Genomic DNA, 25255 nt, shown 5'->3' on the forward strand with positions numbered 1-25255 from the left:
AACAAAACAAAAATGTTGGGGCACCACAACCATTCCTCTCCCCTTTCAGATCAACCAGTGCAGAGCCACACCATACATTATAATCAGTGCAAATTGCATGACTCCCCCCAAATAATCCTGTGAACTCTGGTTTCCCTGTCATAGAGACCTGAAAGTCTGGCACCTCATCCCGCTCTGGCGGGAAGGTAAACGGCGTTTCAATGCACTGCTCTGGTTTGCCAGAAGTGGCTTAGTTGTGCTGGCCAGCTCCCTCTGCCAGTAAAGTGAGATGAGCGCCGCAAGCCCAGAGTCGTCCACGGCTGGACCTAATGGTCAGGGGTCCCTTTAAATTTAGAAGCCTACTGCTCCAACAGTGGAGGAGAATATAGGCATTGCGGTTGATAGCTTTATGTTCGAGGAACTTGTCTAATTTGTATATCACATATTGTGACAGCAAATTCCACAGTTTGGCTTTATTCTGTTATGAATCTCCTGCTGTTCAGCTTCATTGGATGAATCTGGAGTCTAATATTACGGGGGGGGGGAAAGTGTCTCTGTTCCCCTTGCCCATACCACATATAATTTGCATGGTTCCCCCACCTTACTCGTTTTCCTTTTGTATGTGAAAAAGCACCAAGAAATTGCCAGTGGGGTTCAGGGAAGGAGAAAGTTACATGCACCCCAAACTTTTTAAGGCAGAAGTAGCCATTCTGGGATTGCGACTACTTTGGCCTGTCATTTCTTGTATTATTATTTTTTCCAGAGGTTCAGCTAAACATGGGCTTGATTAACCCTTCGTGAATGTCTTCATTCTTTTTCCGTTGGGAATTTATTTAATCTCTGGAAAACAAAAGCCAAATGTCCTGATCCAGAATGGTGTATGAGTTACTGGCACATTCACTCACATTCTGGCAAAGAGCTGCCTGCAGATGGTTTTGTCAGTTTGGAACAGAGCACCTTCCATTCTGCAGAAGACCTGATGACAGATGGAGTCACCTAGTTACACAAAAGTCTGCAGTGAAATGTTATCACAAGGGATGTCCAGACGCAATGTAAATGTCACTGAACGAAACTTGGACGCTAATGCTCTGGCAAAGCATGCATTCATTGGGTTTTTTTTAAGTGAGGTCTGTGGGAACCTGAATGAAATTCCTGGCTCGTTCTTAAAACTGTTTCATAAAGTGCTTGGGCAGGCTATCGGTTGCCCCAGCAGAGGAATGTCAACTTGAACGTATAGAAAAGTTAAGGTTAATCTTGAATATCTGTTGTGCTTTTCTGTTGCCTATTTCTCTGTTGCCTGGATCACTGGAGGGTGGGGAGAAGATGTGTGTGTTGTACATTGATATAGTTATGAAATTTTATGCATAATGAACACAATAAAGATATAGTTACAGGTAGGTAGCCGTGTTGGTCTGAGTCGAAACAAAATAAAAAAATTCCTTCAGTAGCACCTTAAAGACCAACTAAGTTTTTATTTTGGTATGAGCTTTCGTGTGCATGCACACTTCATCAGATACACACTTCATCAAGTTTCTGATGAAGTGTGCATGCACACGAAAGCTCATACCAAAATAAAAACTTAGTTGGTCTTTAAGGTGCTACTGAATGACTTTTTTTTACAATAAAGATATTAATGCAAAGAAGAAAAACTAAGCATTAAAAACTCTTCACACAATAAAAACATCACAAATGTATTAGGATTGTACTAATACATACAGCAGGAGTGGGCATCCTACATATACCTTCCTATGAGGAGGTCCATTCTACCTGATGTTGGTATTGGGCTTTTAGTGTGGTGATCCCCTCCCATTATACAGTATTTACTAAAGTATTACTTATTATTCCACCAGATAGGCACATTTTCTATTGCCTCCAGCACTTGCTAAATGCAGTCCTCTTTCAACAAGCCCTCTCAATGCAAATCCTTATTCTAGTTGGTGTCTATATGGGATTCAAATTGATTTTAGTGTCATCGCTAGCAACCCTTAGATACCAGGTGGCGATTATATTCTTTACCCAGAGATTTTGTTCTTAATTGTTGTTGATCTTTTAGTTGGGTGGGTTAAGTTGTGTGTTTTTAAAGTTATTTTAGTGTAAGCATTTTTAATTAATGGGTTTTTTTATAAAAAAAATGGTATTATCTCAAAAAACAACAACAACAAGCTTTGAGACAATTTTTTGTGGTAGGCAAAAAATTAAATATGAATAATTATAATATAACTTCCCTGCTCATTAAATAGACAATGTCATCTAAACTCCCAGAAAACAAATCAGGATGAATGCTCAATAAACATGATGTCTGGAAGTATCCACCAAAAAGGATTTTTTTTGGGGGGGGGGGGTGAGGAAGCAAATTTGGCTGATACTTCTTGAAACAAATACGATAATAAAACATTATGTTGTTCCCTCTCTGTGATCTGTGGCTTCTAGAAGTTTGCGCTTAGCTCAACTCCTGATGCTGTACCCTGAGGAAATAGGGAGTTTGGGTGACTGACCACGGGAAGAGATTTAGCTTCAGCTTTGCTCATCTGTGTGCTCTTTTGAAATTAAAATCAAGGCACACCCCTATCCCTGTCCTGCATTATATGGGGCAGACACATAATTAAATGATCTTGCACTTGTCTACCCAAATGTAAGTCTCACAGAACTCATTGGAGGTTACTCCCCAGTAAATGGACGTAGGATTGCCGCCTAAATCTCTGGTTTAGTTTTTCCTTCATTGCTGTCTCTGTAAATCACCTTTCTGCCAAAAAGTTCATGGTGGTACATGTGTATATTTCAAGTACGGCTGCCACTGTTGTGTCTAGTTTGTCACCAACTCAGGAAATAGCAAAATGCTGATACCTTTCAACTGATGTAACTCGGATATGCAAGCCTCTCTGTTCCTACACCTACATTTCTCTGAACAACACAGCTCATCACCAGTGGATTATCACAGTGTGAAGCAATCGTGTTCAGCATATGGAACAAAAGCAGTCAACACAGTTTACAGAATCGGAACGATAAATCACCTTGACAGTTAAGTTAATTTCAATGGTCTCTTTTCTGCGCTCAGGCTGCCACAGTAAAAAAAAAGAGTGCCTGGGTTTGGTAATATATTTGTCGGTATTTTCCATGAGACACTGACCCTTCTCCTGGGGTCAAACTACATGTTAATGATAATCACTGGTCAGTGAAGTAGCAGCAGGGGTCAGGAGGGTTGGCGAGGTGCAGGACAGACAGAAACAGGATTGGGATTGGGACGTGTCCAGAGGGAGAAGGGCGTGTGTGCGTGCGCACACACACACACCGTCTTCTTGCTTTAAGTCGCTCCCGAAAAAATGTTTGCCTCAAAGGTGCAGTTTGCTCTAAATAGCAGCATACAGAGAAAACAACCCAAATAGCAGCGCACAGAAAAAACAATCAGGAAACTGGGAGCAGGAAGGAGAAGAGAAGGTGTCAACTGTTTCATACAATTTATTAATGAGCTCCCTTAGGACATTTTCCACTCCATTATTCTGCATCCCCTTTTTGACCCACCATTGCACTATCCATACATTGAGGTAATGTCCACTGTAATGCCAATTCCAGGAGGAATGGACACTGCAAGAGGCAGTTCTGGGAGGGGAGAAGCCAAATGATAGCTGGTTTCTATCGGCCTCTTCATCCCTCTTCCGCATCTGAGGTGGGTAAAGGTAAAGGACCACTGGACGGTTAAGTCCAGTCAAAGGCGACTCTGGCGTTGCGGCGCTCATCTCGCTTTGAGGCCGAAGGAGCCGGCGTTTGTCCGCAGACAGTTTTCCGGGTCATGTGGCCAGCATGAATAAACCACTTCTGGTGCAACGGAACACCGTGACGGAAGCCAGAGCGCATAGAAATGCCGTTTACCTTCCCACCACAGCGGTGCCTATTTATCTACTTGCAGTGGCGTGTTTTCGAACTGCTAGGTTGGCAGGAGCTGGGACAGAGCAACAGGAGCTCACCCCGTCGCGGGGATTTGAACCGCCGACTTGATCAGCCAGCCCAAGAGGCTCAGTGGTTTGGACCACAGCGCCACCCAGGCCAAGCCGTCCCACCTCTGTGCCTGTAGCGGACAGCGCCCTAGAGGGGGCCACCCTGTCTCGCCTGCTCCTCTGAAGTGGCCTGGTTTGTGGAGAGGGCCACCCTGTCTCGCCTTTCTGCCTGAAGCAGCCCAGTGGGGAGAGCAGGCCACAGCATCTCACCTCATCCTATAAGGCAGCCTTGGGTTCTTTGCTTTGATGTGAGACCACTTCAAACACTGCGTTCATATTTCTCTGTCTGATTACATGATAGGTAAGCTGTTCCAGTGAGGGTTTTGTGGGTCTTTTGGTCTTCATTACGGGTGAGTCAGCTTGGCGCGATGTGGCAGAATGGGGAAAATGCATCACTTCTTCGTGCATAATTGGGGCAGCACCATTTGCTGACAGGCTGATTAATCTTGCTGCCAGAAGATTTGCATTGCAAAGTGGCTCTTAATTGAGGTTCGGTCCAATTGTCTGTTGACCTGGGGGACTTGGCAATGGTGAAGTATTGGAACCTCTGTTAGTGGAGCAGTGACCCCAATCCTATGGGGTTTTTCAGGGTGGGTGTGTCTTGTTTTCCTTTGGAAAACATCTCTAAAAAGTGTGTCTTCAGGTGAGGAAGGCAACGTGTCAAGATCCCACCTACCTCTAGTAATACTGTGTTTCTTGACCATTTGATGTTGCAGTTGAACATTATCAATACTAAATGACTTTGGAGAACGGATTTCCCAATGTAGTCAGTCATTCAAATCAAAAGTGGGGTGAAAAAGTGCCCTTTCTTGTCTTGTGATGTCATACTAAGCGCTGACAGACTCCATCACTAGTGAGGGGAGCTGGGTAACGTGACATTGCCTAAAGGTGTCTTTAAAATCTATAACTCTTGCTGTTATTAATGCAGAAAAGGTTTGGAATTTACTCACTGTGTAGCATTTGTTTTTGTTGTTGTTTAGTCGTTTAGTCGTGTCCGACTCTTCGTGACCCCATGGACCAGAGCACGCCATTTGTTTTTATCTTTATGCATTTGTTTTTATCTTTATGTATTTCTGTTTTTTATGTATTTAGATGTGGAACAGGAATGGAGAGCCCCTTTCTACTTCATTCAAGGAGCAGATCCTCAGTTTGGATTGATGAAAGCTTATTCAATTGGCGATTGTGGCCATGGAGGCGACGAATGGGAAGAGGAGCTCAAACTAACACAGCAAGCAGTGCAAGCGATTAACCAGCTGAACCCCAAACCGAAATTCTTCGTACTCTGCGGAGATCTCATACATGGCATGCCAGGTAGGATAGTTTTAAAAGAGATAAAAACTGTTCCTGCTGGCACATTCATCCAGAATCTGCTAGACTACTACAACTCCCATAATTTCAGATAGCTCCCCTTTTTTTGGCAGGGGGCTATCAGGAACTGCAAGAGTCCAGCAAGAACTCCCTGCAAGTAGAGGTTGGGCAGGAGTCACCCCTGCTTCTAAAAACTGTGTTTATTCAAACAGGCCTTTCAAAGCTGGGATTCTCTGCCAACCAGCTCTCCCTGATGTGCTTGATGCTTTTGTGTAACGGTGTTTTTTGGCTTGTGACATTTTGTATGAAAGTGTAATTTATAAATAGTTTAAATAAGCACAAGATCCGGAGGGCCACGGGGTTCCCACCCCTGCTGTAGTCTAATGAAATGCAGGATGCTGCCTTATACTGAATCAGACCCATTGGTCCATAGCTTGCTCAGTATCATCTACACTGGCTGTCAGCAGCTCTCCAGGATTGCAGGCAGGGGTTTCTCCCAGCCTTCCCTGGAGATGCTGCAGACGGAGCCTGGGACCTCCTGCATGGAAAATGACCTACAGCTGTTCCCTAAGAAAGGGAGCTCTTCCTTCTGAATTGTCTCCTTGCACTGTGATGGGCAGCAGGTGGCCTGTGGGCTCTGCCCGTCTTCCAACACCACATTCAGGTGAAGTAATCTTGTTAGCGAAATTGAAAGCCTGGCTTCAGTTGAAAAATGTAATGCTAAGCTTCTCTCTCCCGCTCATGCTTATCGTAATAGATTTAGAAAGTATAACAATCAAAGACTAGCAACAAAGGCACTGGGTGAGAAGAAGCTTTGAATTTGTACTGGAGCAATGTCGGTTCTGTTTCACAAGAACTTCTTTTTTCTGTTTAATGCCTCCTTCCCCCCTCCCCCCGGCCAACTCTTCAAAATATGCTGAGTGGTTTGGCACCTCTCAGATCTTTTTTTTTAATCTGCACTTTTATTTTAGTGCTGGGAAATAATGATGATAAAGCAGAGATCTGCAACCAATATATTTATTTCTGACGTGCGTCTCTATACTGCTCTTTAACTTATAAGAATTCAAAGCCCAGTTTCCCAGGATGCCTACAACTGGCAGGCTATGCTTTGAAGGGAGGCCTCAAAGCAAAGGTGGGGAACCTGTGGGCTAGATGTCCCTTCAGGGCTGACCATTGGCCATGATAGCCGAGGCTGATGAGAATTCTCAGCCAACCACCTCTGGAAGGCTGCCGGTGCCCCTTCTCTCCCTTGTAACCAGGATGCCTTCACTGAAGGGAGGCAGGACTGAAACGGTTTGGAGAAATCATGCCTGTACATGGCTCATAAACCATGGGTTACCAGACCAAGGTGACTATGTCTGAACCAGCCCTAAAGGTACCGGTTTTGTATCACCTTCTGCAAATATCTGTCTCTTGGCTTAAGGTTCTACCCTGGGTGGTGTAGAGAGAGGTCCCTGGAGATGTGGGAGCAGGATAAAAACATGGTGCAGAAATGGTATTTTTATCCAGTTACCTTGCCACTGGTCTTCCTTTCCTTGGGCTCCTTCCTTCCTTCCTTCCTTCCTTCCTTCCTTCCTTCCTTCCTTACTTACTTACTTACTTACTTACTTACTTACTTACCTTTCCATTGGGCTTCTCAGCTTTCTGGCTTACCCAACACCCCTTTTCTCTCTTCCCGGTACCTCTTTATTTCTTGACAGCACCACTAAGTAATTTATTTCTCTGTCTCCAAACTGATCTTCCTCTTTCCCACAAGAGCTGCTCACCCACTCCCCCTTGGCGTCTGATATGCTCATGAACTTTCCATGACATGAATAGCAGTTCAGCCCAGAGGCTTTGTCTCACAGGCTTTCGGCTGTCTCTTACAACGGCAGTCCTCGATATTCCCTCTCTCTCTCTCTCTCTCTCTCTCTCTCTCTCTCTCTCTCTCTCTCTCTCTCTCTCTCTCTCTCTCTCCCCCTGCTCCTTTCCATAATAATCTTCCATATGGCTCACCTGTTGCTTACAATGGGCCATTAAAAAAATTAATATAATGATTCCTTGTAGCAAATGGTTCTGTTTCTATATGTGGGCAAATTGCCTTCAACCTCTCTGTCTTATTGAAACGTCACCCCAGCACCTTACAAATTGCTCATGTTCCGTGACGAGATCTACACAGAGATGCATCGTTACGAGTTTCCAAAGTGTCAGTTGCTTATTTCATCCAGAAAATAAGGAGTCATCACTGTATGGAACTGGCATTAGGGGTGTGGGAGGTGTTCGATTCAGTTCACATTTAAAGGCGAGCTCAAATAATTTGCACTTTGAAGCACGATGCAAACTGAAATGCAGCATTATCTGAAATTTGCATGTCTCTGAATTTTTCAGGGCAGTTCTGCAGCCAAGTAATGTGTATATATTTATACACATATGTGTATAAATGTGTGTGTGTGTGTGTGTGTGTGTGTGTGTGTGTGTGTGTGTGAAAAGCATATATATTAGTGCAAATAACCTAGAAACGTGCATCATATTGGAGAAAACTGCTTTGCAAAAATGTACATATGAGGCAAAACTGAACACAAAATGCAGTTACCGGTAGGAGAAATTAGCACTGAAATGCTGCTGAATTTCCACACTGGCTTCTCCACTGATGTGGAGAAGTGAACATAAGAGTGGGAAAAAAAATGAGAACCTGAAATGGACAGATTCTCCTATTCTTAACTGACATGCATAGGGTGCATTTACAATAAGGCTTATTGGTCATCTCTTTCTCTGCATCCAAACTGAGGTTTCATTTTCCCAGAGGAGCTCCTAACATGCTTCTCTCTAGCACCTGAACTACAGTTTAGTGTCAGATGATTAAGCCTCAGGCTCGTGAGCCCCCCCCCTCTTCTCTGTCACAACCCCAAGAAGGAAATTGGAAACTACAATTCCCAGGGTTCCTTTGGAAGGAGGGTTTGATTGTCAAACCACTGTGGAGAGAACAGGGATCTCCTCACATCTCTCAGAATCCCTAAGAAACTACAGTTCCCAGGATTCTTTGTGGGGAAGGCCATGCTTGTTTAAAGTGGTCTGTTGCAGGTGGGGCATTTGATATTGCTCCTGTTGTACCAAGTTCTTCATTGTCAGAGGAAAAAAAGTTTCTGGATGAGATGGCGGAGGGTGAGGAGGATTTTAGGCTGACCCAGCAGCGGCAATTATTATGTTCTTTCTAGCCATGATGATTGAATAGAGCATCCAGGTTTAGAGACAATGTACCGTAGGATACCTGTTGATGGAGAACAAACCTAGGAAAGAGGGTCGTTCGTCTTTATGTCCTCGTTGTGGGCTTCCCAGAAGCAACTGGTGAGTTGTTGTGGGGAATGTGATGGTGGACCTCTGTTACGGTACAGTAGGGCTCAATTAATGCTCTTAATCTTACCATTTCCCAACCTAACTTCTGCCTTACAGTGCTGTTATGGTGAAAATGGGAGCATGGAGACGATGTGCGCCATCTTGAGCTCCTTGGCGGAAAACTGGAATATGAATTTATTTATTTATTATTTATTTTGTAAATAATTTTTATTCAATTTTCCATTTTGACAGAATAAGCATAAAAAACATACAATATAACATATAACTAACAAAGAAGAAGGCAAACAAAACAAAACAAATCTAATTTTAAACATCCATTTTTCTGATCATTGTCTTATGGACTTCCCCTCCCCCCCTTTCTGGTTTTCATTTTTTAAATCCTCTTTGGCAATTCCCTTTATCATAAATTTTAATTCCTCTTCAAAGTATTCTTCAATTTTATATCCTACCCCTCCCCCCACTACAATCCCAGAGACCCCCCCCCCCCCGCCACCAGAGAATACCCAAGAGGAGAAGCAGTCCTTTTATCATTGAAGCCCCCACTCTCTCTCCCCCCTCCGGTACCCCACCACCACCACCACCAGAAGGTCCAGGATGAGGGAAGAGAGTGGAAGCAGAGGGACTCCGCTATCTTTAAACATCCTAATTAATCTATTCTATTTACACTTACTTTTCTTTATCATTTTTACAATCTTAAAATGTTTTCCTCCTTTTAGCCTTCCAAATTGCTCCATATATCCAATTATTAACATTATTAAATTCCATTCCATTTATATTTATTCACCATTTTCTTCCATCCCCCTCTTAGCTGCAGATACCTTAATTCTCACAATTTGCAATCTGGAATATGAATTTAATAACTTGAGGGGTTGGCCTTAGGATATGCCCTCTTGACCGCTTTGATCTGTGAAAATGGCACTGTTACAGGTGACACGTAATATTCATTGCTTGCTTGTAAGAAATCGACCTTTTAGCATGGCAGCATCTACAGTTTTAGCATATTGTAGATTTGAGATAGTATTCCCTTTCATTCTTGTTTATAACTTGTCTTTTATTGATAACTTTAAATTTTGTTTTTGTAAAATGCTTAGAGGTTTTATTTGCAACCAAGCAGCAAAATAAGATGAGTCAAATGCTAACTACATAGGTTAAAAGCATTTTGAAGCAGGAAGAATGTAAGGCGAGCCTCCTGGATCAGAACCCATCTAGTTCAGCATCCTCTTCTCACAGTGGCTGGTCAGTGGGAACCCTGCAAGGTGGACATGGCTGTTGAAAACCTTCTCTCCCCCCCCCCCAATAATATTTATTGATCTTCAAACATTTAAACAAAAAAGCAAAAATAAAACATAATAAAAAAACAAAAAAACATATCAATTCTTACATTAACTTGACATTGTGGACTTCCTCGAGTCCCCCCACACTGGGTCCATTTATTAAATCTAAATTAAGCAATTTCCTTTTATCATCTTAAATCATTCTAACACAATTTTTCCATTATTTCACAACCAATTCTAATCTACACAAAGAAAAGGGGGGGGGGACATCGACTCTCCTCAACCCATAATTCATCAGTTAATCCAAATCTAAATTTATTTTCCCATCCATCTCCTTTATCCTCACAATTTATACCCCCAAAATTTCCCATACATTCAAATGTTATTTCTTCTATCATAATAACCTTTAATCACATTTATCTAATTCTATCCCCCCTTCCCCTGGACTCCGGATCTCCCAGATGTATCAACCAGCTCCATAAAATGTTCCAGTTTCAGACCATCTTAATCAATCAGAAAATAACCCATTGTTGCTCCTCACCCTATTCCCACTCTTTCGCCCCCTATCCACCACTCTCCCTTCTTTGTCCCCTGCTGCCCCCCCCCCAATTTTCTAACTGTAGCACAGTACCATCCAGCTATGTTTCCACTTTTCAGCCCCATCTCAATTTTTCCCCCAGTTAAGCTCAGGCCCCAGCATGGATCCTGCCCTCCCTCTCTCCCTGGGAGGACATTATTCCATGCTGGTTCTTCTCTGAGGACTCCTTGAATCGATGAAAGCCTTCTCTTCCGTAAGAAGAGGAACTTAGGAAGCTGGCTTATACCAATTCAGACCATGGGGCCATCCGTCTCAGTACTGTCAACACAATACTATCTCCCAGCCCTACCCAGCGGAGATGCTGGGGATTGAACCCAGGAACTTCTGCTTGCAAGGCAGACACTCTACCACTGAGCTATGATGACGCAATGCTTACAGAGAACGAGAACACAGTGCAATACTTTTCATAATATTTCAAAAGGGCTGCTGTCTCCTCTCCTCCTCCTCCCCTCGGTTTGCCAAATGTTACCAAATATACATTTTGCTCGCACAACTTATAAAACATTTAAACGGAACACATTGAACACAGCCAAGATCGCTTCTGTGCTGCTTGCCGTGTTTGCTCTGTGCTTGTGTAAACATTGACAGCAGCCCCCTGCGCTGCTTTCGAGCCCTAGCTAGGAAGCGAAAGAGCAGCCGTTTGTTCCTCTGGAGGTCTTTTCGCGCCTACTTCTTCAAATAGTCTTCTGTGCCATCCGGATTACTTTAGGGATAAATGGCTTTGCACACGTCCCATGCATTATTTAAAAGTGTCCTTTTTTAAAAAAAAAAAGAGGAAAACTAGCGCTAATGGCTAGCTAAGTTGTGTCCAAGGATGTGAAAGCATCTTTTGGCATCTGATGGCATTTGCAGTCAACTGAGACACTCTGCACTTAGCCACTTGCTTTCACATCCTTGGACACAACTTAGCCATTAGTCAAAGATGTGTAACGAAGGGGCCAGGCAAGCTTTCCTGGGGAGAGCATTCCACAAGTGGGGAGCTACCACAGGAAAGGCCCGTTCTCGTTTGCCACCACCCAGACCTCTCATGGATGAAGCACACGAAGAAGTGCCTCAAATGATGATTGCAGAGTCCGGGTTGGTTCATATGGGGAAAGGTGATTGAATAGGGCCCAGAAACTAATTGGCAGGCAAGTGCAGCCAGGCCAGGATTGGCATTATATGCTCAAAGTGGCTTGCCCTTGTGAACAACCTGGCTGATAAATTCTGCACCATCTGAAGTTGCTGAATTTCAGAGGCAGCCCTGTTTGCCTCCTTGCTACAAACAGTAGCGCCATGTACCTATATTCCGGCATATAAGACGACTGGGCGTATAAGACGACCCCCACCTTTTCCATTTAAAATATAGAGTTTGGGATATACTCTCCGTATAAGAAATACAACCCGGCGTATAAGACGACCCCCGACTTTTGAGAAGATTTTCCTGGGTTAAAAAGTAGTCTTATACGCAGGAATATACAGTATATGGGGGCGGGGGGTGTTAAGCTAACTCTCGCTTGCTAGTGTGTTAGACCAGAGTTTTGTATTTATACAACTTTCTTTGTGTGTGCGCCTTGGTTTAGAATCTCTAGGTTTTTTAAAAAAAATAAAATTAAAAATACTTAGTATTATTTTAAATAGTGTTCTTTGTTCAAGGGCTTCCAAAATTAGAACGAAGCAGTGATGGGATGCAAAAATAATTCTGCTGCTGATTGCAATGAAGAAAATGACCTGATTAAGGAAATTGTCACAGGAAAGCGGGAATTAAGTCTGTTGTTCTTCTAAGGATTTGAATAAATCTTTTCTCCTGTTTCTTAATATAATATTTGAGGTTGGGGGGGGGAGGGAGGAGAGACATTGACTTTTGGTAATCCTAAAACACAACCTGCCCCCACATAATCAATTTTTACAAGATGCATCCAGTCGTAGTTTCAGGCTACAAAATTGATGGCCTCTGATCTGCAGGCGTTTTGGTTGCTGTCTCCTTGGAGCCAATTAATATACTCAACAAATTTATGTGGTGATAAATTCATGCAGCTACAAGACTGGTGCCCAGGTTTTTGGAGTTTGTTTGCTTGTTTTTAAAGAAAGATGGACTAATTTAGTGTTATTGTTTTTTTTAATTGCTGTGGTTGTTTAGTTTGCTGAGTTTTTAAGTTCATAATACTAGAACTCGTGGAAATCCAACAGAGCTCAGTGTTGGAAAATTCAGGTGGACATATAAAAAGAAAATACCTCTTCACACAGTGCATAGTTAAAACATGGAACTCTCTCACACAGAGGCAATGATGACTACCAACTTAAATGGCTTTAAAAGAGGACTAGACAAATTCATAGATGAAACGGTTGTCAGTGGCCACTAGCCATGATGGCTGTGCTCTGCCTTTACAGTCAGAGGCAGTACAGTGGTGCCTCGCTAGACGAAATTAATTCGTTCCACGGGTCAATTCGTGTAACGAATTTTTCGTCTAGCGAGTCCCAGTTTTCCATAGGAATGCATTGAAACTTAATCAATGCATTCCTATAGGCTCTGGGGGACTGGCGGCGGCATGCGACGGGGCTTCGGAGAAGGTCTCCGAAGCCCTGTCCGATGCCGGCTGTGTGCGAGGCGGCTGGGGGAAAGCTCCCAAGGGGGAGGCAAACGACGAAAAACCCCCGCTGCAGACTGCCTTCTGCTTGGGGTCTGGCTTGACTACAGCGGCAAGAAGGGGAGGACCCCTTCTTGCCGCTATCGCCACCAGACCCCAGCCAGTTAGGCAGTTAGCAGCGGGGGTTTTTCACCGCTTGCGTTCCCCCAAGGGGGATGCAAACGACGAAAAAACCCCGCTGCAGACTGCCTTCTGCTTGGGGTCTGGCTTGACGACAGCGGCAAGAGACCAGCGGAACACAAAGGGGAACGAACTGCAGCGCCGGAAGAAGGCAAAGGAAGATCAGCTGAGAGGCGGTGACAGCTGTCAGCGCTTCTCAGCTGATCTTCCTTTGCCTTCTTCCTGTGCTGCAGCTCGTTCCCCTTTGCTAGACGAATGCCCCTTTAGGTTTTGCAATCGGAGGTTTTTATGGCCACACTTCGCAAGACGAAGCGGTGGGCATAAAAAAACTCATCGTCTTGCGAGGCAACCTCCGATCGCAAAACCTATTCGTATAGCGGAAAATTCGTCTTACAGGGCATTCGTCTAGCGAGGCACCACTGTATTTCTTCTGAATAGCATAGAATAGAGTTGGAAGGTACCCCCCAAGGATAATCTAGTCCACACCCTGCAATGCAGGAATTTCAGCTACAGCACCCAAGACAGATAGCCATCCAACCTCTCCTTAAAAACCTCCAATGAAGGAGCATGGAACAAGGACACACACAAAAAACCAGGAATCAGAGGCTCATGTTGCTTTCAGAAACAGGAATGCTCAAGAGGGAGACCTTAAAATACTGCAGCCTCCTAGGCTACTGGTCTTCGACTGCTGGGCCAGGACCCACTAATGTGTCATGCCTTGCTCCAAAGTGGGTTACAACAGGAGCACTTCCGGTATGCAAATATATGGCTAAAGATTAAGAAATGGGGCCCCCAGTGTGTGCTAGGGCAAAAAATGGGTACTGGATATGAAAGGGTTGAAGCGGTTTGTCCGAGACCACACCCCATCTCTGGCTGCTGGTAGTAAAGGAATTTCAGGGATTGCTTACTCACAAGCAGCCTGACCATTCTGGGTCTGTAAAAGGTAAAGGGACCCCTGACCATTAGGTCCAGTTGTGACCGACTCTGGGGTTGCGCGCTCATCTCGCATTATTGCCCGAGGGAGCCGGCGTACAGCTTCCAGGTCATGTGGCCAGCATGACAAAGCCGCTTCTGGCGAACCAGAGCAGCACACGGAAACGCCATTTACCTTCCCATTGTAGCAGTCCCTATTTATCTACTTGCACTTTGACGTGCTTTCGAACTGCTAGGTTGGCAGGAGCTGAGACTGAGCATCGGGAGCTCACCCCGTCACGGGGATTCGAACCGCCAACCTTCTGATCAGCAAGCCCTAGGCTCTGTGGTTTAACCCAGACCCACGCTATGATGTTGCTCAGGGGTATGCAACCTAAGGCCCGTGGGCCAGATGCGGCCCAATTGCCGTCTCAATCTGGCCCGCGGATGGTCTGGGAATCTGTGTGCTTTTACATGAGTAGAATGTGTGCTTTTATTTAAAATTCATCTCTGGGTTATTTGTGGGGCATAGGAATTCATTCTCCCCCTCCCCCCCAAAAATAGTCCAGCCCACCACATGGTCTGAGGGACGGTGAACCGACCCATGGCTGAAAAAGGTTGCTGACCCCCGATGTTGCTCTTTGGCCTGTTCCTGGACCTTTTCGGCACCTTTGTCCTTGCTATGTGGAGTGTCTGGTCTACTCTCTGAGGACTCAGTGCCTGGTTCACCCTCCAAGGCCTCTGGCACCAGAGATTGCCAGGGATTGAGCATGCGACTTTCTGTATTCAAAGCATGTGGTTGGCCTCTGAGCAGTGGGGCCTCCTCTTCGGAAAAGATTGGCCAAAGCACAGCTGCTGTTGAGCTACTCTGATGTCGAGGCCTATGCACATGGCGACTTCCTAGGATTCCAAGAGCCTGGGGGCAATAAATAGCATCCTTATCAGCTAAACTAGGACGCAATCAAGCAGAACATTTGGGAGCGCATTATGAGCCATTAAAAGGAAGTAAGTAATCAGTGGCAATGTCTTCAGTTATGTAGAGGGTGATTAAAATTGGTTTGTACTTGGGATCATTATTAGTAGTAGTGTGAGAAGCTTTCTTTTTTATTGTGTGACCATGTATAGCGCTACCAAAAACTGTGGAGTTTAATCAAGCATTTCATCAAATAGATATTTGCAGTGTAGAGACTTGCCGGAAATACTGAGGTGTATGCGTCTCCCCCACCCGAGTAAATTATAGTTTTGTTGTTAGGAGGCACATGCTGCTGTTCTGTATCAAGTGGACTGTGTAACATCAGCAGAAGACATGATTGCCATTTCAACGGGTCAGTTTGCTGTAAAATGCATTTGCTGCATTTTGGATACAGGTGCCATCTTCTTTCTACTTCTTCTTGCCCCGCAGTGAACTCGGGGAAAACATTTTCCTCTGGTTTTCAGAAGCCAGGTCAGCACAGCACTGATTGGACAGTTCTTTTGTCAGTCGCAGAGTCGCATCCCCTTCCTCAAGGCCAGGGGTCAGCAAACTCTTCCAGCAGGGGCCAGTCCACTGTCCCTCAGACCTTGTGGGGGCCGGACTATGTTTTGAAAGGGGAAAAAATGAACAAATTCCTATGCTCCTATTCCTAGCTTGAACTGTATCAAAGCGTCGGCCGCAGGGCGATAAAACAATAAAAACGCCGGTTAGGAAGGCGGAAATAGAAGCGGAGATGAATGTGGGTAAAGCAGAGTTCAACCTGATCCTGTTGCTCTTTCAAGATAACGTATGTAAATAACCTAGACCAGAAAGCAGCTATCTCCATTGAGCGCTAGAGGTTCCAACCACTTTAATGGCAAAGTCTATCACCCGGTTAGGCAGGGTCACATGATGTGGTTCCAATACTTCTTTGTCGTCATTCAGCAGCTGCTTGGCAAAAAAAGGAGAAGAGAGCTTTAGTCTGCTCTGTATCTATGGGAGAGTTATCTCTCTTGCAGTTTGCTGGTGCTGTGAAAGTTTAACTAGCTTTTGGATTGCTAGTTTTATAAACCACTAGATCGAAACCTTTTTTTAAAAGATGTCTGCATGAACAAGTTTGCAAAACATGGTTAAAAGATTGTATGTACTGGCCTCTTCCTGGAGCATTAGAAAACAAGCTTGTACCACCTTCCATGTGACAGCCCTTCAGATATTTGAAGATGGGCTATCATATCACCACTTAGTCTTCTCCAGGCTAAACATACCCAACTCCCTCAACCATTCCTCATAAGGCTTGGTTTCCAGACCCTTTTTCTGTAGAGTGCTCATGTCTGCATGCTTTCCAGCTTGTCAATATACTTCTTAAACTGTGGTGCCCAGAAGTGGACACAGTATTCCGGGTGAAGTCTGTTGACGGATTATGATATGGTGGTACATAAGTACTTCAAGAAAGAAAGACAAGCAGTAGGGGGCCTTAACACAGAAATTGTTGCCCTGGCACCTTCTGGTGGTTGTTGGCTTGCTGTGTACCACTTAGTGGGCAGAAAGGCAGATTAGGAATATTTTAAATGCCCAAGCTTTCTCTCAGAGAGCCCACTACAAGGCATGCTGCATGGGGCAGATAACTAAATTACCTTCCACAAGTTGCTCCAAGTGTTGACAGATTTTTAAGTACAGTCATACCTCGGTTTAAGTACGCTTCGGTTTGAGTACTTTCAGTTTAAGTACTCTGCGGACCCGTCTGGAACGGATTAATCCACTATCCATTACTTTCAATGGGAAAGTTCGCTTCAGGTTAAGTACAGTATGGACTTCCAGAACCAATTACACTCATACTTCGGGTTAAGTACGCTTCAGGTTGAGTACTCCACAGAGCCATCTGGAACAGATTAATCCCACTTTCCAATACTTTCAATGGGGAAGTTCGCTTCAGGTTAAGTAGGCTTCAGGTTAAGTACAGACTTCCGGAACCAATTGTGTACTTAAACCGAGGTACCACTGTAGATGCTACAAGTGGACGCCACAACCTCCTTCAAGCTTCATTTATTGCCCGGCGAACTATGCTGTAGCCATTAATGACCAGGCAAAGTGGTTTTGCCTCCATTAAAAAAAAAAAAAGTCCAGCAGACAGAACCACACTGAACTTAATATGTACCTGATATGATAATGGATGGGTGAGGCCAAGGTCTGCATCTGTTAACAGTTCCTTTTAGACACAGGCCTCTGGAGCTTATCGTCGGCAAATGGAAAAGGCGCCCTGTTGGCCACGGCATAATCACAGCGCATTATTGATTGTGTTGCCACTGAAGCATTGGAGGATACAAGGAACGCAAGGCTTGTGAATGCCTGAGGAGGTGTTAGCACCAAATGGCCACCTGCTTTGGGAACACCCATTGTTTTAATTATTGGAACTCAGTCGGAGCCGATATGGTGTTGTAGTGGATAACGTTGCATTGGGTCATTTTTTAAAAAATAAGTTTTGTATGTTTCGGATAGCAATTTATTTTATGGAAATACCATTTGTATCAGGACCAGAATTCACATTTCTTGTCAGCCAAGATGTTTGGTGGGTGCTGGGGTTGGTGTCAGTCTTTTTGGCATGACCTCCCTCAGAGGGTTGTTGTGAGGAGTTTTGTATGGAGCCTCAAGTTGTTTGGAGCAAGGACAGGACAAACATGTCTCATGTACTACTTCTTTACACAACCCTTTCTCCCGTCCATTCCCCCCCCCCTCTGCACCACCAAGAACAGGGCTTTCCTTCCTAAACAAAAGCTCGAGAAAACAACTTTGACCTGAACCTCCCAAGAGGGGGTAGATCACTGCCATTTTAACTCTGTGAGTAGATCGCAGTCTCTTGGAAGTTGGCTACCCCTGTTCTAGACAATGAGAGCAGGAGAGCACTGTTAACATACCACAGTAGGGGAACTGGGGGAATCTTGAGCATGAGACTCAACCTCTTGAAGATGGGGAGTCAGGTCATTTAAAAACACACTTAAAACATTAAAACAAATGGAAGGGGTGGGGACAAAGTACAGCCCAGTCTAATACTCCCTAGTACAGTGGCCCCTTGGTTCTAGAACGGCTTAGTTGTCGAACAAATCGACTCCCGAATGCTGCAAGCCCGGAAGTGCGTGTTCCGGATTGCGAACGTTTTTCGGAAGCCGAACGTCCGACGTGGCTTCTGCTTGAGTGCAGGAAGCTCTTGCAGCCAATAAGAACAGTTTTCGCATTGTTTTGGAAGTCGAACAGACTCCCGGAACAGGTTAAGTTCGAGTACCAAGGTACCACTGTAGTAGGAATTAGAGACTTGCTCCTGCTTCCCACATCCATGGAAGTTGCATATAATTTAGATCAGGAGTAGGGAGACTTTTTCATCCTGAGGGCCACACTCCCTTCTGGGCTATTTTCTGAGGACCACATGGAGGTGGCCAGAGGCAAAAGGGAGCAGAACAACGTATGCACGTTTTACCTCTGTACAGTAGGCTACTTTCTACACACACTTACACATCCCTCTTTGTCATCCGTCCAGGCAATCAGGAAGTATTTTTTTTTATATAATAATTTTTATTAATTTTCAAACAAAACTAAACAAACTACACAACTACACAGACATACAATACAACACTGTCCCTTCGTTTTCCCTCCACCCACTGGTCCACCTCTGCCACCAGTGAGACCCGTGCGCTTTGAGAATCAAAGGGGGTCCATTGTGAGCTGGGTTTGACCTCCCCCCTCCCTCCTCCCCCCTCTTGCCCCCCCTGCCACTGAAGGGACAGGAATGGAGGAGCTCTGAGGATTGGTTTCCCCCAGCTCTTTCATAAACATACTTAAACAAATATACACATAACAATAGTAGGGGAGAATTTTAACTCCCCAATTCTTATTATCTTAACCTTATAATTGTGACTTCCTCGATAGTCTTCCTCCTGGTTTTCCCTAAACAGAATCTAAAAGCTTATGGCGGGTTTTCTATTTCAGTTTAAAATCCTTTTCTTATAATATGAACTCAATCCTCCTCCTTATCCATGCTGCCCTCCCACAGGCCCCCTCCTGCCACAAGAGGAACCTGTAGGGCACAGCATTTCCAAGGTTCCATTATATCCCCTCCTCACCCCTCCGAGCACTCCCTGCCACTGAGTAGCTCAGAGTAAGGAGAGGAGAGTAGGCAGCTTTCTGCCTAAAAACCTAACTTAACTTACAAAAATTTACATTAACTTAAATACTTTCCTAAGCCGTTCTTATGTCTCCCTCCAGAAAACCCAGCTTATTTTCTTTCATTTTTACACTCCATCTCCTCTCCCTAAGTCTTTTCCCCCAATTGGATCAGCATTTCCGTTAACAGGCCAAAATTTCGAAAACCGTCTTTCAAAAACTAAAAGTAAAACTTTTAACTAGATTTTCATCCCACACCCATTCTTTCCCATGTCCGTCTCCAGGCCCTTGTCCCCCTCTGCCCCTGTCTTTCCCATTCCTCACTGACATCACCCCACATTCCAACCCCTCCAGGATCTTCAAGTCCATTAAACCTCAAGTTCCTTTGCTTCTCATTTTCTTGCTCTACTTGTTTTTCTTCCTTTTGAAGTCCATGCTTTGCTTCATCCCAATCATATTTTTTATAGTCCAAGTCCTCTTTAAAATTTTCATCAAATTGTTTCTCCTGGCAACCAGTCTCAATCTCCACAGTCTCCAAATTCAAATTTTCCTCTAAGTCCTGGGCTTGGACTTCAATCTCAGCTGCTGGTGAATTGGGATGTTGCCGTTCCTTGTAAATGTCCTCCCATGTTTGTAGATAGTTTAGCACAGCCTCCTGGAAGGCTCGAGAGTACTTTGTTTTCATACTTTTCCTAACCGCAGACAAACAGGAGGTGGAGAACAAAGGGTGCTGGAGAATTCCTTCCTTAGACGATCGACTCCATTTTGGCTGCTCTTTTCCTTTGTCTTTTGATTCAATCACAAATCCATTCTTAGTTCCAATGTTACATAGTTCTAACACATTTTCAGTCAATTTTTACTGATCACAACAGTGCAATAAATCCACCCGGTCTTTTGACAGTTTGACAGCTTTTGACAGCTGTCAAAACACTCTCCCCCTTTTTAATGCTGTACCTCAAGGGGTGCCGGACTCGGGAGTTGAGAGGGTTCGAAAAAGTCTTTCTTTCTTTCGGGTCCACAATTCCAAATGCTTTTCGTCGTTCGGCTTAAGATTTTTTAAAGCGCCTCCCAGTTTTCCATTAGGAAGAGACCGACTTCCGTTACTTTAAAGTCTCTCCTATTTTTCCAATTGTTAAATTTAAAGTCCGTAATCAAAATTCCACTTACTTTATGGAAACCTTTAACTTTGTTCGGAAGAATCCGCCGCTTGCCGGGTCAGGACTCGGAGCTTCACTTCTCGGAGGTAAGATTAAGCCCAAAATGGCTCCCGCGGTTCCACCCCGCCGGCTCTCGATCGCTCTACTGAGCTCTCGGGCAGCGGGGGATCCGCAAAACGGAGCAGCCACTGGGCGCGTGAGTCACCGGGACTCTCTACCCGGTGCTTTTACGGGGAGTCCGCTCGCTCTGCGGACTTCCCCCCCCCTCCGCGAAGCCAGGGACTTCGGCGCGCGAAGTCCCTGCGTCCTTCTCTCCGCCGCGACAGACCGGAAGTCGCAATCAGGAAGTATTATCAGAGTTTGATAAGTGCCCAAGGAGGGTGCAAAGCAGGGCTGGTGGGGGGTATGGCTTGCAGAGAGGGCCAGGTTGAAAGGCCTGGTGGGGCACATTTGGCCCCTGGGCCTGAGGTTCCCCATCCTGGATTTAGATTGTAATTTAAAGGCAGTGAGTGTCGTATCAGTTCACGTTTCCTGATCATTTCTCCCCTGGCGCATGAATGTTTATGTCGGGGTGTATGCATGCCTACAAGTCCCCTTCAACTCTGCGGGGCTTTCTTCTGAGTGGACGTGTATTGTGTTGTATAGAATTGCTCTGATAGAAAAGGACGCAATTCATCTTCTGCAGGTGTATGTAGTATAGCTTTGGCAATTGGTGTGACTTCCATCTCCACTAGTAATTGGAGGGGCGGGCAACTGCCGTTTCTGAAAACGCATTGTTTCATAAAGTATTAGTGACATAATAACATGGATACAATACCTGTCAAAATGGTAAGGTTTGAAGCTTGTAATTAATTCCCCCCCCCCTCCTTTGGGTGGCCATCCTTGGGAAGCACGCATGCCAGTGTAATAAATATACATTTGCAGTTCCCTAGGTTGGCTAAAATTAGCATTTTTCAGCACCTTCATTCCCACCTTCCCTTTCAAAGCTTAAAACAAAATGTTAAGGGAAATGTATTTGAAGTGTGTACACACACACACACACACACACACACAAATATTTCAGTAAAAATGATTTACAAATAAACTTTGAGTTTATTGGAATGTAACTTTTAAGCCACCTTTAAGCACACACACACATATGTGTCGACTTGGGTGTCAGTCCCATTGAATTCAATGGCACTTACTCCCAGGTTGGGTATATGGTTGCAGCCTTGATTGAATTTCTTTTACTTTCAATGAGTGTTTTAGTTCAAATACTCCTGGCTTCTAGACTGAGATGTTTTATTGTGGTTTTATAATTTTTGGAAGCCATCCAGAGCGGTTGGGGCAACCCGGTCAGATGGGCGGAACAATAACAATAATAATTGCTGCACACTAATGCTAAAATTGCACACCGCATATCTGCATTAAACATTCATATTGATTTTAATAATATGTTATTGCTTCTTTTATTCCTTATATTGTATCTTATCGTTCTACAATTTGAATTCTATGGAATGCAAATCGTAGTAGAATAAAACAACATACAAGGAACAGTATAAGCAGTAAAAATTCAGTTGAAATTGTACAGCATCTAGCGCAGCACATTAGAATTTCTACAACAGGCAGAAAATTCAACCAGTGATCTGCCAAGACCCTCAGTAATTTTCAAGTGGTCTGGGAGGGGGGATGGAGGTTAGAAACTGCTGGTTTAGGGCATTGTGTTTTTCCACCCAGGAAATGCCTTCCGAACCCCAGCCCTGTATCCTATATTTCAGCTACTTTAGGAGGCCATCGCTCAGTGGTAGAGCACATATTGTGATGCAGAAGCTCCCAAGGTTTGAGACCTCCTGCCTGAGTGATAGCTTCCCACCATAAAATGAGAAATAAGTGGCTACCAATTATCCACAGATGTGAAATGACCTGCTCAGAAGAGCTTCATCTTGACAGAATTAAGTGTGGGATCCATTCTCCTTATTTCAGGATTGAAAGGTCAAATGGATGAATGGATCAAAAGTCAATAATCCATGCTAATATAATTCATTCATTCATTGCCCTTTGCTTAATACCAGTCATAATATTAAAGCAGGCAATCAAGAACACAAAGAGAATAATGATTTTGTCCCCCTTCTCGTCTCAGTCTCCATTATCATCCCATCTCTGTCCCCTGCTCTTTGGCTTGTAACCCTGGTTACTATCAGAGTTCCACTCTCAGGAACTCAAGTTTGCTTAGCAAGGTCAGGTTTCAACACTGCCCCACTCCCTCGCTAGCAGAAGTGTTAGAAACTCAGATATCACCAAATGGCGCCTTAAACCTAGGTTACGGTTGTCACAATGGAATGTCTAGGCACATTCTTTTGCAGTGAAATTTGTTGTTGTTATTATTCGTTTCGTTTCTGTACCACTCTATATTTTAAAGGACCAATCTCAAAGCGGTTTTGTTGTTGTTGTTTAGTCGTTTAGTCGTGTCCGACTCTTCGTGACCCCATGGACCATAGCACGCCAGGCACTCCTGTCTTCCACTGCCTCCCGCAGTTTGGTCAAACTCATGTTCGTAGCTTCGAGAATACTGTCCAACCATCTCGAGCTCTGTCGCCCCCTTCTCCTTGTGCCCTCCATCTTTCCCAACATCAGGGTCTTTTCCAGGGAGTCTTCTCTTCTCATGAGGTGGCCAAAGTATTGGAGCCTCAGCTTCACGATCTGTCCTTCCAGTGAGCACTCAGGGCTGATTTCCTTAAGAATGGATCGGTTTGATCTTCTTGCAGTCCATGGGACTCTCAAAAGTCTCCTCCAGCACCATAATTCAAAGCAGTTTACAACGCATTAAAACATCAAATAAAACTCTTCAAGGGAAATATGTCATATCCTTCTCTAAGTGACATTTTGCTTTCCCCAGTCGCCAACCTGGCATCCAGAGATGTCCAAAAGGGTCGCAATTGGACCCAAGACAGTCGCAAAACGCACCTGGCGCCTGGCTAATTTTTAACACTGACTAGTAGTGTTGCTCCTCTGGATAGCTGCCATTTTTATTTCCCATAATGCTACAGACTAGTGCTAAGTTAGGAACATTGTGTGGGAATTAAAATGGCAGCTGCCTTGCTTTAAATAAAGGGGAGGGGGACCCAATACATTGCGTAATTTATTATTGTAAGTTGTTTCGTGACGTATCTGATGAAGATCAGGATATGAATTGTTAAAGATATAAAGATTCATCTGCAGCGCTGACAGATCTGCTTGCTGAGCATGTTTTCTGACGGAAGCCACCCAAGAAGCCTTGCTAGCAATAGGCACATTACAATTTACGCCTTTATCAAGGCGTGGCAGATTCCTGTGCGGTTAGATTTTGCACGGCTCCCATTGTCCACATGCTAAGAGCAAAGAAAATACCTTTTTAATTATGATTGCCACATTCCTTTAGCAAAGTTGACTTCCTGCGGAAAACGCACATTTGTTGCAATCGGGTGCCACTGAGCGTTGCTCTGTCTGCGTCATCCACTTACAAAACCTGCCAAGATAACTTTCAAGTCCTTAATTTGCTAACTATAATGAGTATGATACGGCTCGGTGGAAATGACACAAATTGATATTTTTTAAGACATAAAAACTAGTTAAAGGAGCAGAAGGCAGACGGGGGAAATTATGCCGGAGCTGTCAGATTTAAACAAAGCTGCCCGGCCCTGGACAGTCTCGTAACGGAAAACATGAGCGATTGTTATCGAGCATGACACATTATTAGAGCTTCCACGAGTGGGATGCGGCTCTCCGTTCGGAGAAGCAACGGGCGCTTTTCAGCTAACCTGAATGTTACAACCAAATATTCTTGAACCAATGAATTAGTCTATTGGGGGCTTCTAGCCATGATGGCTATACCTCACCTGCAAAGTCGGAAGCAGTGATACTTCTGAATGCCACTTGCTGGAATCTTGTGCTCAGATTCCGCTTGCTGGTCTCCTGCATGTATCTGGTTGGGCACTCTGAGAACAGGATGCTTGACTAGGTGGGCCATTGGCCTGATCCAGCAGGCTCCTCTTATGTTCTTAACTGTTTGCTGGAACTGGAAGCCTCTCCCTTCCTTAACATATCTTCGAGTCGGTTGGTTTACATGCAGGGCTTCATTGCTTTCACAGTGCCTTAAGCCTTAAGCCTGTAGCTTTCTTTCCTGCCAAGACCGGGACAAGCAGGGCCTCTCCTACACAAAAGACAGGTGAAACTTGGAAAATTAGAATATCATCGAAAAGTGCATTTATTTCAGTAACACAACTTACTGTTTTTTTCTTTTTCTTTTAATTTTTACGAATGCTTTCTTTTGTAAATTCCGCAGTAATAAAACAAATAGTTACAATAATACGAAAATAAACATCGCCATTACATTTCATTAATTACATTCCATTTATAATTGACCCGCCTAACGACAAATAATTACAGTTACAACAAATAAAGGCTTGACATATTGTGCTTTGCATGTCATGCATCTATCTCATATATTGGCTTCACCTTTTAAATTGTGTTACTGAAATAAATGCACTTTTTGACTATATTCTAATTCTCCGAGTTTCACCTAGAATCATAGAGTTGGAAGAGACCACAAGGGCCATCCAGCCCAACCAACTGCCAAGCAGGAAACACCATCAAAGCATTCCTGACATATGGCTGTCAAGCCTCTGCTTAAAGACCTCCAAGGAAAGAGACTCCACCACACTCCTTGGTAGCGAATTCCACTGTCGATCAGCTCTTACTGTCAGGAAGTTCTTCCTAATGTTTAGGTGGAATCTTCTTTCTTGCAGTTTGAATCCATTGCTCCGTGTCCGCTTCTCTGGAGCAGCAGAAAACAGTCTTTCTCCCTCCTCTATATGGCATCCTTTTATATATTTG

General features: G+C 44.3%; 1 protein-coding gene and 1 non-coding gene across 2 annotated transcripts in view; one reads left to right on the forward strand and one right to left on the reverse strand.

The window, feature by feature from the left end:
* CPPED1 (calcineurin like phosphoesterase domain containing 1) overlaps positions 1 to 25255 on the forward strand; it is a 68407-nt gene that overhangs the window by 2761 nt on the left and 40391 nt on the right. The window contains exon 2 of the mRNA XM_035130594.2: positions 5064 to 5282. Coding sequence (XP_034986485.2) covers positions 5064 to 5282 — 219 coding nt within the window. The remainder of the gene's footprint in view (positions 1 to 5063; positions 5283 to 25255) is intronic.
* TRNAA-UGC (transfer RNA alanine (anticodon UGC)) lies at positions 10778 to 10849 on the reverse strand. Its single transcript has one exon. It is a non-coding gene; the product is annotated as a tRNA-Ala (tRNA).

This window comes from Zootoca vivipara, chromosome 14, assembly GCF_963506605.1.
Source record: "Zootoca vivipara chromosome 14, rZooViv1.1, whole genome shotgun sequence".
Taxonomy (NCBI): Eukaryota; Metazoa; Chordata; class Lepidosauria; order Squamata; family Lacertidae; genus Zootoca; species Zootoca vivipara.